At 40.3% G+C, this 13,793-nt stretch overlaps 1 protein-coding gene across 3 annotated transcripts; it reads right to left on the minus strand.

Annotated features, from left to right (window-relative positions):
* Positions 1-206: 206 nt before the first annotated feature.
* On the minus strand, positions 207-13,495 carry MRPS22 (mitochondrial ribosomal protein S22). Of its 3 annotated transcripts, none has more exons than XM_017853675.1 (8): positions 13,280-13,476; positions 10,389-10,555; positions 9,108-9,272; positions 7,113-7,256; positions 6,353-6,382; positions 4,615-4,760; positions 1,652-1,760; positions 207-511 (listed from the first exon to the last, which is right to left on the minus strand). In XM_017853675.1, the coding sequence occupies exons 1-8, from the start codon at positions 13,449-13,451 to the stop codon at positions 416-418; spliced, it is 1,029 nt and encodes a 342-aa protein (XP_017709164.1). In that variant the 5' UTR covers positions 13,452-13,476; the 3' UTR covers positions 207-415. The 3 variants fall into 3 exon arrangements, with proteins under 3 accessions (XP_017709164.1, XP_017709161.1, XP_017709162.1); XM_017853672.1 differs by having other exon boundaries at positions 303-511; positions 6,353-6,436; positions 13,280-13,495; XM_017853673.1 differs by having other exon boundaries at positions 303-511; positions 6,353-6,436; positions 10,389-10,552; positions 13,280-13,468.
* Positions 13,496-13,793: the final 298 nt, after the last annotated feature.

Consider the following 13,793-nt stretch of genomic DNA (forward strand, 5'->3'; position numbering starts at 1 on the left):
AATATCCATGCTGTAATTCTCTAAACCCTTTTTCTTGACCTCATTGCATCATTCCACAGGTCTTGCCCCAATTTTATCTAGCAGCTACCCATTTCTGGAGTCAGGATGTGAAACCTCTGTTCCTCTGACCTCATTAAGCTGGGGTCTGTCTAAATTACCGTCTACCCTATTTGGTAACACACAAAAAAAAAAACCATACTTTTAACTGTGTACTCATCTAACATGATTCAAAAAATTCATAACCAGGCACTCAAATATCCTTGTAGCCTAGAAAAGTGAGTAGGGTAACAATTTTTGCTTTCTAGGGAGAACTACAAATTGATACCTTTTAATCTGGCCATTTTTTAACGTTTAGCTCAATATTAACAGAGAAATGTAGTCAGTATTTAGTAAAATAAATGTATTTTAAAATATTTTAGGAAGCTGCAGAATGGCGACTGAGTGCTTCTTGATAAGTTTGCAGTGTTAGTTCTATATAGGCTCCGTTATGTGCTTCTGTTTTTGCAAAGACCTGTTTAAATTAAAAAGTAAAGTTTTAAAACAATAGGACATATGCTATTTATAAAATTTTTCAGTTTTAAGACATCATTAGCATTTCTGTAGTAGCAAAGAGTCCTACTTAAAAAGGTCTTTCAAATTTCACAATTTTTCCCCTGATCATACACTAATAAACACACATGGACAGAAAAACAATATCCAACACATTTCAAGCAATACTAATTCTAAACACCAGAAGGATCCAATTAAGACCCTGACATTGTATTAATATTAATACTTCCTGCTAGATCAAAACAAAAACCATTAGGTTAGAGAGAAATCTGGAGGCTAAGAGTTACCAAACTGATTTTCACTTTAAAGAATATTTTCTCCAAAACATTGTACTTTATCAGGTTCATAAAGAAAATCAGTACTGTGGTTTCTCTCTACTCTTCCTAGGATGTCATCACAGGTCATTGTTTCCTTAGTAAAACTTACAACTGTTTTGCAGCATGCAAACAGTATTACCAGGATAGAAGCCAGTTCCACAAAACCACGTATATTGTGAGTATTAGAAGAGATGAAATTATACAATCTCCTCCCCTTCCCTTCCTGAAAAAATCATCTCAACTCAGCATTTACAGATAAATGTATATAAGCCCATGGTTTTGAGAGGTGTGCAGCTCCAAAATGACGGACAGTACAACTAAGGCTTGGTGATATACAAGCATCACACTCTCCACTTCCTGACACGTGCCCATTTCCCCCGATGTGATGTGACCACACAAAGACAGGAAGCTGCTCTGGGGGACATGTGCTACTTAGTCCTCTACCCTGTCCTGCTGGTGACTTGAACACCTCAGATGCAGCTCAGTCCTTCCAGTGCTCCAAAGAACAAGGGGGCTGCTCCCTGCACTGTCGGAACTTCTCTGGACTCCAGCTGCTAGCACCACATCACTCAACCTACTTTACTGCACTCTAACCAACCCCCTCCCCTGTTTCTGTTGTCCAGGCTGAAGAAATAGGGGGACAAATCATACTGATGTTTTCAAAGACCACAGATGTCCCATATTCACAAATCTGTTTAGTTACCATTAATTATGACCCAATTCTGAATTTTTCCCAACTCCATTACTACCACAAAACAACCAATATGGAATAAAAAAAACTTTACCTTGATTAAATTTATTCCCTCAGCAGCCTGATCCTTGGCCTCTTGAGCCGACTGGCCGTCTGGATGGAGTATGTGATACAGCTGGACCAAGCTGGTTGCATCATCGATTCTGAGAACGAAAGGGTTTAATGTTATCTAGGGGTTTTCTTCATTTGATTCACAGTCCTGTAAAAGTGTGTGCCAACTTCAAACTACATTTCAGACTTTCCTCAGGCTGGGGGTATTGGGGAAGGACCTTCACTTTTACAGTTTCAAAAGCATTTTCAGGGAAATTGACTAATTTAGGCCTCACACCAACTCCGTGAGGCAGGTAGGGCAGGAGTCACTGCAGGAAGTGTCCAATTTATGAAAGTGAATATATTCCAAATGTGGCTATATTCTTTTTGGAAAAACAGCATCATTTCTCACAGAAACAACATTCGTAATGGTAGATTATTTCCACGCCAGCTCACTTCACCAGCATGTAATAGTCTAACCCAACTCAGAGGACAGAAATACAGCTTCATCCCACATAAGCAGGAGGGTGATGGTCACAGGGAGCTCAGTCACTTGCCTCTAAGTGACATCTGCTAACAGAGACAAATGCCTCTACAAGAGCCCCCCCTAAGTTTCCAAGGAAAGACTTTCAGGCCACCCGACTATTCACAGGAACGGATTAGTAAAATAACTAGCATCCTAGTGAAGCAAATTTGAAATCATACACACACATCAGACAAAAAGGAAAATTGGGTTCTACATCAGTAATCTGTCTAACTTCAGCATGACACAACTACCTATGAAAAAGCCAGAACAAGAATTCAGTTATTCTGGTTTATACTTCTCAGAAATGTGTAAACAATTTTTATCAACATTAAAACTTTCCTAGCAAAACCAAACAATCACTTCTCACACAGCTGACACTTTCCCACCATTTGCCATCTCATCACTGGAGGGCATATAAAAATAACATGCAAAATGCTTGTGCTCTTGAGGCTCTGCTATATACACTAAGTGAACTACTGGCTTCCAGTTGGGAATGGAGGGCTGAGGACACCCTAATTCAGTGCTTCCGCAGCTAGCACTCTGCTGCCTTCCCTGTGTTCCCCTTACCTGAGCTGGGGGATGAAGGGCAGGGTGACAGTGGGAGTAAGTATAGAATTCTTCAAGCCTTGGAAGCCTTAGAGAAATGCTCTGGGCTTATCCTGAGGCTCATGTACCCTAAAGGCCATCTCTTGGGAAAATAGAGCTGTTGGTAAAGCTTTTCAGGGGGGAAAAAAAAATGTTCATTACAAATCTATTGTGCTTGTTATAATCTAACAAAGTCTACTAAATGTAGCAATGAAATGTCTCCCCAATAAAAAATTAAAATTCCCTTTGGAGCTTAGGCGTATGGCCTTATAAACAGCTTAACTGGATTGCTACCTGTTGGTATGTTCAGGGCTTCATTAGGTTCATGCTGAAGTATAATGCCTGTGCCTCACAGAACAATTTAAATTTAGCTTAACACCCCACCCATACTTCAAGAGCAAATAAATTATATTTCAAAAAGATTTTAAAAGAATCTCAATATAAAATCTAACAGTGGGACTTGAGTCTGAAGAAATGTGTGCAGAATCCTAATTCTTGCCTGAGCTTCATTCAGTGAGGATATGCACCCTCTACTGTCCAGCCTGGGATTTGCAGTAAGCTCACTGATCTGTTCAGAATGACCACAAGAGGGCCTTTACCTAGGAACAGCAGGAAAAGCTAAGTACCCAAACTTCCCTCCCAGTAAGCATGAATTGCTTCAGATGTAAAGCTTACATGTGATGAGTTATATCACTATAATATCACTTATTAATACACCCCAATAAGAACTTTAATTTTCAAACATTTCTGTATTGCTCTAATTTTTTTATAAGAACATACTGTTTTAATAATAAAACAACTTCAGAATGATTAAACTTTTCTTTATAAGTGGAAAATTCATTCACAGGAGATAATGCACATGAAGGCAAGTCACTTGAGCATCCCCATCACCACAGCCTCAATTATGGGGTATGAAGGTGTATTTCTGCCCTCTGATTATATTGTACTACATATGCTGGTGAAATGGGCAATAGGAATTTGTTTCTATGAGACATGATGCCCTTTTTCCAAGTATGGGCTGTATTTTATTCTGAAGATAAGTTCTGTGGAACTTTCAGTTCTACATGCCTTACCTTTGTGTATATGGTTTGTATTACATGTTAGGATACTCTGGGAGTCAAAAACTAACAGTCTGAAGGTGGCAATAATCTCAAAACTGTCTTGTAGTTCAGACTTTTGAGTCCAGCAAGGGCTTTTTGTAGAAAGTTGATTTTCTTACTACAGCCATGCTACTTCCTTGTCATTTTGGCCTTCCTAATTCAACTGATAGAAAGATGCTCAAAAACTATTTTCTCTTCAGTTTTATTACAAGTTGTATTATTATTTCCAGCTAGAAGCCTGGGAGCACAACAGCTTCATGCTAAAATACAACAGATATTTTTTTGTTTCACACTACTCGGAAAAGCAGCTTTTTTGATGCCTTAAAAATCTTGTAAAAGCAAGGGTATCAAAAGTATTTTCATAAGTTAAAGGAAGGTGTTTACTGAAAAGCCCTAGAAATAGTTCTACCAGAAAATAACCACAGAGCTTATTTCTACTTCTTTACATTTCCTATTTAATCCTCCTTTCAGAATCCGGAAAGTTCACCAACCTAGGAGCATTGGTGACCTCAGGATAAGTTATTATTGAGGGTTTACAGTACAGATCCAAAGCCACTTACTCTTTCAAGAGTCTAGCACTGTTTTATGAAAGCAAAACTAGGAGAGCTAGGTTATACTAAAAGAAAAAATCCATAAACTGAGGTAAGCAAGCACTAGACAGTACACTGTTATCATTGGAAAAATACCATAGCTTAAATACAGATGAACTGTTAGAGCAATAGGAATGATTCTTTCACTTACTAAGATCATACTTACAAATCTCTCTGAATCTGGTCAATCAGCAAACCATCAATCTTTTTATTATTTACAAAATACCACACCATTCCACCAAAGTATCTTGTTGAACGTAAAAGGTCATATTTTCTGTGTTTATCTATATCTTCATAGGTCTTGTGATGAACCTATCCACATAAAATGCAACTTTTAAGAAACATGAACATAAAAAGAAGTATGCAGCATTATTCAATGTACACTGATTAGCATGAGTGCTGCCCAAGCAAGTAAAACCACGTCTACTTACAGTTGCCTCCATATCATTAACCAATAGGTATAATTTAAACCATTCCTAGTACAACCCACCTTAGAGGGGAAGGAGGATTCTACTGAGAAAGAATTTTGGCCAGGCATGGTGTCTCATGCCTGTAATCCCAACACTTTGGGAGGCTGAGGTGGGAGGACTGCTTGAGCAGTCCTCATCTCGAGGAAAATTTTTTAAAAAATTAGTTGGGCATGGTAGGCCACGGAATAAGACCCTGTCTTTAAAAAAATAAAAAAGAGAAGAATTTGTCTAAATGACAGCAAGTCTGTGCCTTCTCTACTGTAGAAGTATGTGGCAGCCTGGAGCCAGATACCAAACATTTATAGCCGTATTAATTACTTTTTGGCAGGCCAACTATAATTTATTAAGCACCAATTATGCATATAGAGACCACTGGAAATAATGTAGGGCCCACTTCTTGGTCACTATTGGAGAAAATAAATCAAGAATATCTTTTTGCTACTCTCCCTTTCCCCTATCCCTCCCATCAACTACCCTATTGTACCAGCTAGCCCATTCCATCTTACTAAAAGTCCTTCAGTCCTCCTTCCAGATTGATCTTCTTAAGTGAAGGTTCTGATGGGGGCATTTCTCTGTTCAAAAGGCTTTCAAAGGTCTGCTGACTGAATTCCAGATTCCTCAGCCTAGCATCTGAGGTCACCTATGATGTGGCTGCATCCACCTTCCTAGCTTAATCTTGAATCACTCCCCTACGTATACATGGCATATACAAGCAAACCAGATCACTAGCCGTTTCTCAAGCCTCCTTTTTTCCTGCCTGTTGCTTATACTGTTCTCTCTACCTGAAACACCTCACCCAACTCCACCTGCCACAACATTTCCTGCACTTCTAGAGCCCTCCTTAACACCCCTATGAAGGCTTTCTTCAAAGAATTTGTAATCTTCTCTTAATATCTAGCATTTTAGGCCTGAAGAGATAATTATCTGTATACGTACTAGCACCTTTCCCCACAGCCATATCTGGACTGCTGGCTTTGGCACAGCATACCCTATCCTAGTTCGTGGCATCACCTATACGCCCAAAACAATACCTTACATATAGAAGGTACTAATGAATACTTACTGAGCTGTAAGACAAACACACTGTACTTTGGGAAAAGTTTAGTAAATAATTTGATTCCTATATGGTAAACTTTTTCAAAGAGAATAGACTTTGTCATCAAACTTGGGTTATCAAACTACCCTACCACTTAGTAGCTATGCAACTTTCAGCAAGCTACTTAACTCTACAAGCTTAAATTCCCTCATCTTTAATCAAAGGTGGTTGTGATGATAAAATATATATCTGGCACACATCTGTACTCAACAGATTTTCAGGTATTTCTCTTCCCTTTCCCCTGTATCAAAACTTAGAACCAAATGTGTTGAGCTAGATTAAAAATCAGACTCATAACCATACATAAGCCTACATTTTAGAAACTAAAATACACTCACCTTGATATACTCAGCGGAATCTGGCTCAAACTGGGCAAAGCAGAGATTGAGGACATCAACATGCCTGTCCTGACTATACATAGTCTAAAAACCACACAGCAGAGTTAGCATCACATGAGAACACTGAAGTTCAGCACCTGTCCTAATGCCGTGACAGACCTGCCCACCCACATACTGGCCACTCTGTGCTCATGAAGAAGCATAAAGAAATAACACAGGCTTTGTAATTGTCACACCTAGATTCAAATTCCAGCTAAGCCAATTAGGAGAGAACCCTGGTACAACCCATCTTAGGTGGGAAGGAGGATTCTATTAAGAAAGAAGTCAGCTGGGTGTGGTGGCCCACACCTGTAATCCCAGCACTTTGGGAGGCGGAAGGGGGTGAATCATGAGGTCAGGAGCTCGAGACCAGCCTGGCCAACATGGTGAAACCCTGTCTCTACTAAAAATAGAAAAATTAGCCAGATGTGGTGGCGGGCACCTGCAATCCCATAACCATACAGGCGGGCGGGCACCTGCTACTCGGGAGGCTGAGGCAGGGGAATCGCTTGAGACTGGAAGGCAGAGGTTGCAGTGAGCTGAGATCCCGCCACTGCACTCCAGCCTGGGCGAAAGGAGCGAAACTCCGTCTCAAAAAAAAAAAAAGAAAGAAGTAAAGTTACCATTAGAAATGTTTATCTGGATCAAAGCACAAAGCCAACTGGTTCTACAAATAAATCGCCGCCACTGGCTCTAAAATATAAAACCTAAGTCACCTTACCCTAAGATTTTCTTCCTTGAAAATTATTGGTGTCAAAACTTTACGACCTTCTTTTGGGAAATAAATTTGTATCATCCGGTCCCGTTCTTCCCAAGAGGCTTTGCGTAGTGTGCCACTTGGTTCTCTAACGACAATAAAACGCTCCTAAAATAGAAAAACATAATCAAGGATGCGTTTGTGAGGACTTATTTTTATTTCCTGTGTCCCACTAAGGCCATTATAAGAATAATTTGCAATCAACAATATAAAATGCAATCATGCATATGAGTTCAATGATAATTTTAAACCTCAAAGACTTGGCAAGGTTTGATACTTCCTTCACTAATCACTGCTGTGCATCTGACAATCAGAAATCTAAAATGAAAGTATTCAGTAAGTACCAACTATGGTGCTAACGTGAGTTCGATACAAAAAAAGCTAAGCTGAGATTCATCTATATGCATTTTAGAGGAAAGAAGTGCTATGACCTTTCCAAACTTTCATTTCTCTACCCCAAAGTCTCATCTAAACAGATTTTACTACTTTATGATCTATGTTTAAAGTCCTTGGGATAAAAGGAAAAAACCCAAGAATGGGGAGTCTTACTTCTACACTTCTATGATTTCTCATATTGGCATGAGACATAAACATGTCTGAGAGGCTGTCTGGTCCACCTGTCTGGTCACTTCGCTCTTCCAACTGCCAAGTCCCAGGCCATGGGATCACTTCCTCCTCTAAATTCTACCTACTTTTTATACCTTTCAACTGGAAATTTATGCTGGGCAAGATTTTTGGCACCCCTTAGATATTACTGTATAACTGGAAAGGGGCAGGAAATCTGTATTATAATTTTTTGCAATACCCAGAGTGGCATATATGGAGCTTCGCACACTGCTGATAATTGATACACACCTGATTAATGTATAAATTAACCAAACGGTACTGACTCTCAACTTTTCAGAGGTGTAGGAGTCTCTAAATATGTTCTCAAGATAACATAATTAAAACTTTCATCAAGTCAATCGGAAAAAAAAGCACATGCCAACGTAATACAATTTTTCCTCAGAAGGATTTTGGTAATTTGAGAAACCTGAATTCCAAGTTCCTTTCTCCCTTTCAAGTTACAAAATGCTTCCCAACCAGCCTTCATAGCACTGCAAACATATATTAAAGCATCACAAAACAAAAACTGTAATTAAAATTGAAACGCTGTGACTCATGTTCATTATGTCAAGTATACAGATGGCTGGTGTTGAACATAGCTCAAATCATTTTCTAACCATAATCACGTATAATAAAAGATTAATATGGAGTGGACCTTGTCCCAAACTCAGCCTTCTATAGTGTTCTAATGTATTCTGTGGGCTGAACTGTAAACTACTCTCTTTTTATTCTTTACTTGCAAAGGCTCAAATACAAAACTGATATATTTCTAAAATGCCAGAGTGTTCTTTTAAATTTGCAATCAAGGAAAGAGGAGCCAGAGAATAACAATCACAACAGAAGAAGTGGTGATGCCTGAAAATTATCTGAGAAACATCTGTCATTCTTACTGAAAATTCTGGAAAGTGAAAATCCTTTAGGATGTCTGAGTTTCTTGGCATCATCAAGGAATTTATAGGACAGAAACATTCTATCTTCTCAAAAAGCTTCAGCTAAAGAAATCCGTCTAACTTAGGCAAAAAGAGTCTCCAGATTCCATTGCCTTATAGATTTTTATCCATTTGTGGTTTGGGATGGGTTTCTGTCTGTATCTTTGTACCCCTTGTTCTGCCTCAGCACATCTGGAATCTGGAAAATATTGTGCCTATTATCTGCTGAGAAATGGTAGCATCATGACATGGGGCTAGTCTGCATTTCTCATTCCTCTTATAGTGTATCTTCCAGAAGGGTCTCACCCAGTCAGAGGAAATCTGGTTTGGACGCATCAGAGACAGCCAGGTCACATCATCTCTCAAGCCCTTCTCCACATGGTATTTCAAACAAAGATCATTTTGCAAGTAGACATATACTCACCCGGTGTGGTATGCTATATGATATATCAGTAAACACATATTTGGTTGTTTCTGTTCCTTCCAAAATCGTATCTTCAGCTAACACATCATTTATTGGTACTCGCTCTTCCAGAACCGGTGGCATTTTTAATCGTACTTTAGCTGCCTCAACTGCCTGTCTTATAGCCTAATGAAAGAAAATATTAAGGAAAGCCACAAGGTTACATAACAGAAGGATCATCTGACAAAAGCAGATACTAATAAAAAATGCAAAAAACTTCAAAGAAAAGAAGCTGTAGCCACAAATCAGTGAGTAAAACACCAAACCTGGACTTGTGAGCCCTGGCCTTTGCCTCTGCGATGTGGCTGAGACCACCAGCTATAGGCTCAACCATTATCAAAACCACAAAGGAATGCTTTGAGCAAAGCCAGGCTACAAGAGCTGCTCGAAACAGAAAAAAGGAATGCAGTTTTTGGGTACTTACTATGTGCCAGATATTGTTCAAATAGTCTCAATGTATTTGGCTCATTTAATGGCCTCAATTACCTTATGAGTTAGGTGCAATTGTTATCATCTACATTTTACATAAGAAAAACCAGAGGCACACAGATGTTAAGTAAATTGCTGGGAAATTGCAGTACAGGTATTTGAACCTAGACAACCCAACTTCAAAGCCTATTCTCTTAACCACTGACTACACTGCTTCATGCCATACTGTTAACAGCGGTTACCTCTAGGAGGTGAAAAGGGGGACTTTTACTCTTCATGTAATCTACTACTGGAGAGAGAGATATATATTTTGCTGACTATAAATTACTTTTGAATCAGAAAGATGAGTATTAATGCTTTACGTATTCATACAACAAAGTGTTTTCCACAAAGCACTCAGTACCCATGGTACTGAGGAGGACACTGGTGCCTGGAAAACATCCTGTTTCCATGCAGGATCTCACAATATCCCCAAAGCTTCAGCTCCAAGGCAGATCACAGTAGATGTTTCTCCAGGAGGGAAGCTGGAGCAAGCAGGACAAAGGAAGGGTGCTCAGGCTAGCTTGAGAGGAGAGAGGATACTCTCTGAATACCCAGACCTGATCCATACGCCCTAGTCTGCTCAATTCCAGCCATGCTCCCTGCCCCTCTCTGGCTGACGACTCACATTTCTTTTCTCAGTCCTATGCCTGGTACTACCTTTCACTAGTGCCTATGGAAGAATAGCTATAAGCATCTGGAGGGGCCTCTAGAACTAATGTTGTTTAACCCCTTAAAGAAAGGTATTCTAACAATATTCCTGCATTCACGTACCTCTTCCAACTGTGCCTGAGTCATTAGCTTATAGGTTGGTGGCTTCAGTTCTTGTACAGCTGGTTTAAAAGTCTTCTGCAAGTTCAAGCCTGTCATTTTCGTGAGTATGCTTTGAACTTCCTCATCCATAAATGTAGGTTTCTTGGTCTCTGGGCTACCAGATTCTGCTAAAATGGACTTTAGTAAATAAGAAGCTGACAAAAACGACAAGCTAACAAGACCTCTAAATAGAAAAGTAAGTTAACAATAAAAAGCATTAGCACAATGTCTATCTTGGCACTGCAAAATGCTAATACCTATGAGATGCATTCATTCATTTCTTCATTTAAGATTTACTGATCTTTCATTATGATGAGGAGATAGACTCAGTCTCTGCCAAAACGACAGGCTATTAGAGGAAGTAACAGGAATAAAGTAATTAATGTAATAACTGTAATGGTTGCTGCCACTTACAGAGTTGTCTCCTATATGGCAGATATAACACACATTTTCAGGAATGCTTATAACCACTCACAAAATAGGAACTGATAAACCCAATTTCATAAATGAGGATGCTGAAGCCTACTGAAAGACAACTATCTATTAAGTGATAGAGTCAAAATTTAAACCAAGGTTTGTCTGGTTCTGGATCCTAGATAGTTTCCAATTTATCATAGTGCTCCTTGGTATAAGTGGGAGGTGTGGGGAGACATAATGTGAGAGGTATGGTATACAGGAGAGGTATGGGGCTTGGGTGATTGCAGAGGAAGAAACTCAGCATAGCCTGAACTAGGGATGGGCATGACAGGGTCAAAGAAAGCGTCCAAAGAGCCTAATCATGGCAGAGAAAAAAGGGAGGGAAAGTCTAGGCTAAGAGATTGCAGCTAGGAAAGAGAGACTTGGTTCACTGGACATGATACTGAAGAGGCCATGTGGTATCATGGAAGAGCCTTTGACATAAGCAGAGAATCAAATCTTAGCTCTTCCTCATGCAGTTTGCCTACTGCTTTGCCTAACTTCTACTTCCATTTCCATTAGCAAAAAAGAAAGAAAAAGTCATTTGTTCCTAGTCACCTCTTCCTCTCCCAGTCCTACAAATGTTGGTATCCCTACAGATGCTGAACGATGTCCTTTTCTCCCTTCTCAGATTCCTACTCGATGATTTCTCCTATCCTCCCATGACTTCAATTACCTTTATATGCCAGAAACTCTAAAATCTGAATCTCCTCCTGTGACTTCAATTACCTTTATATGCCAGAAACTCTAAAATCTGAATCTCTAGTGAAGATCACCTTCCATCCAATTACCCAAGCTCTCTCATGTACTTGAATACTGCCAAGTCAGAACCCATCAACTTTCCCTTGTCTCAAACCTGCATTTTCTACTGTTCCCTATTTCAGCATCATCCAGTAGATCACACAGGCCAGAAATCTTAGTCATTCCTAAATTCTCCCTGATCCTCCAGATCTAGCCAATAGCAATAGTAATAACAATAGTAATCAAATAGCTGTAGTAATAATAACAGTAATTATAAGAGCTACCATTTATTAGCTATTTACTACATGCCAATACTGACTGAACTAAGTACTTTACACATTCAGCCCATTTAATACAACAACCCATGAGGTAAACACTATGATTATCCCCATTTTACAAAAAACAAAACAAAACAAAACAAAAACACCGGCAGAGAATATACTGATTGTTTGCCTTCATAAATCTCATTTTAATCCTCCATTTCCCACTGCCACTACTCTAGTCAAGGCCATCCTCATCTCTTGCATCAGCCTCCCTTTCTCCATTCTGGCCCCACTACAGATCATTCTCCACAGAGCAACCAGAGTAATCTCTTTGAAATGTAATCAAGATTACTCCCAAGCTTAAAATTCACGAATGGCTTCCAACATCATTTAGAAAAAATGTTAAGGTGGTCTGCTTACTTACACTATGTCTCTCACTAAGTGATGTGCTCTATGAAGACCAGAACCTTGTTTAATACTCATCTCTGGCACCCAGGGCTCCTTAGGGTATCCAGCACACAGCAGGTGCTCAACACTACTCTCTCCTCAGTCTCACCGATTCACTCAGCTTTAGTTACCATTTTTACTCCGATGTTCCTCACTTTATTATCTAACTCCATACTGAACAGTTGACTCTCAAAGTCACCTCAAATTTAATGTGTCCCAAATAGGTTTAATTCTGCCTCCTTTCTCATCACCTGATCTCATCTACTCCTGCACTACCCCCCGCCCCAAAATAACGGTTCCAACAATTAATCTTCTCCATCTTGGTGTAAATGGGACAAACCTCTATTCCAGTCAAAAACTTAAGAAACAATCTTAATTTGTCCCTTTAAACTCATATCCAAAGCCTTAATCAAGCCTTATCAATCCTACCTCCAAAATGGGTTCCCAAATATCTGTGCTCAGTCTCATTTCTGGACATCTGCTATTGTCTCTTATGCTTGAGAAGCTTCTTGCTTTCTCCTTAGCATGGCTAACCAGCACTCGCTTTGGTCATATTTGCCAGGAACCCTTCCCTGACCTTCCAACCTAGTTTGAGTGCCTCTCCTGTGTGCGTCCCCTATCACAGCTTGGGTCACACTGCACTGCCAATTCCCCATGGACATGAGTTCCCATAGGGAAAGGTCTGTGTCAGTCTTAGTTTGCCATATCCCACAGGGCTTAGCACAGTACTCTGCAAGGAGAACTGAGGCACTGTAGCTGAGTGAGTGAACGAATGAACAGATATGCAGGTAATGACAAACTCCACAGGTACAGAAGGAAGACAGCTGAATCTGAGGAAGCGCTACGATACGTGTCGCAGGGGCTAACGCGTGGTTTTAGCCTGCCAGAAACAGGATCTACGTCTCCCAGAAGAACGCCCCAGCGAAAGTCCGGAAGGTCACTTACCGGCCTCGGAGCTGAACCGGCAGCGTGGCAGCCCCACCTCGAAACAGCAAGGTAGCGGTTGGAGCAGGCCACAAAGCCAGGGCTGCATTCCAGCCCGGAAACAGACCCTTTCCACGCCTGGAGAACCCCTCAGGAGGTTCCACAGCGACACAGTGGTTCTGAGGGGCGCCATGATTATCAGAGGCCACTTGCGCCGGAAGTGGCTGGGAGGGATTTCCGAGTCACGCCCGGTTCTTGCAGCATTCTGGGAAATGTAGTCTAGTTAAAGGCGGAAAGGGCTGGAAGTCTTCCGGGCCCTTGTAGATTGTTTCTTCTAAACCACTTATTCACAAGTAGACGGTGTTTATGTCCTTCCCTATGCATAAAGTTAAAACTTACACCTTTTTCCCTATATGCTCTTTTTCCTACCCGTTTCCACCGTTCTAAATAACAAATTTCCGGCCAGGCGCAGTGGCTCATGCCTGTAATCCCAGCAGTTTGGGAGGCCAAGGCGGGCAGATCACCTGAGGTCAGG

Source organism: Rhinopithecus bieti, unplaced genomic scaffold, assembly GCF_001698545.2.
Source record: "Rhinopithecus bieti isolate Rb0 unplaced genomic scaffold, ASM169854v2 scaffold_35885, whole genome shotgun sequence".
Classification (NCBI taxonomy): domain Eukaryota; kingdom Metazoa; phylum Chordata; class Mammalia; order Primates; family Cercopithecidae; genus Rhinopithecus; species Rhinopithecus bieti.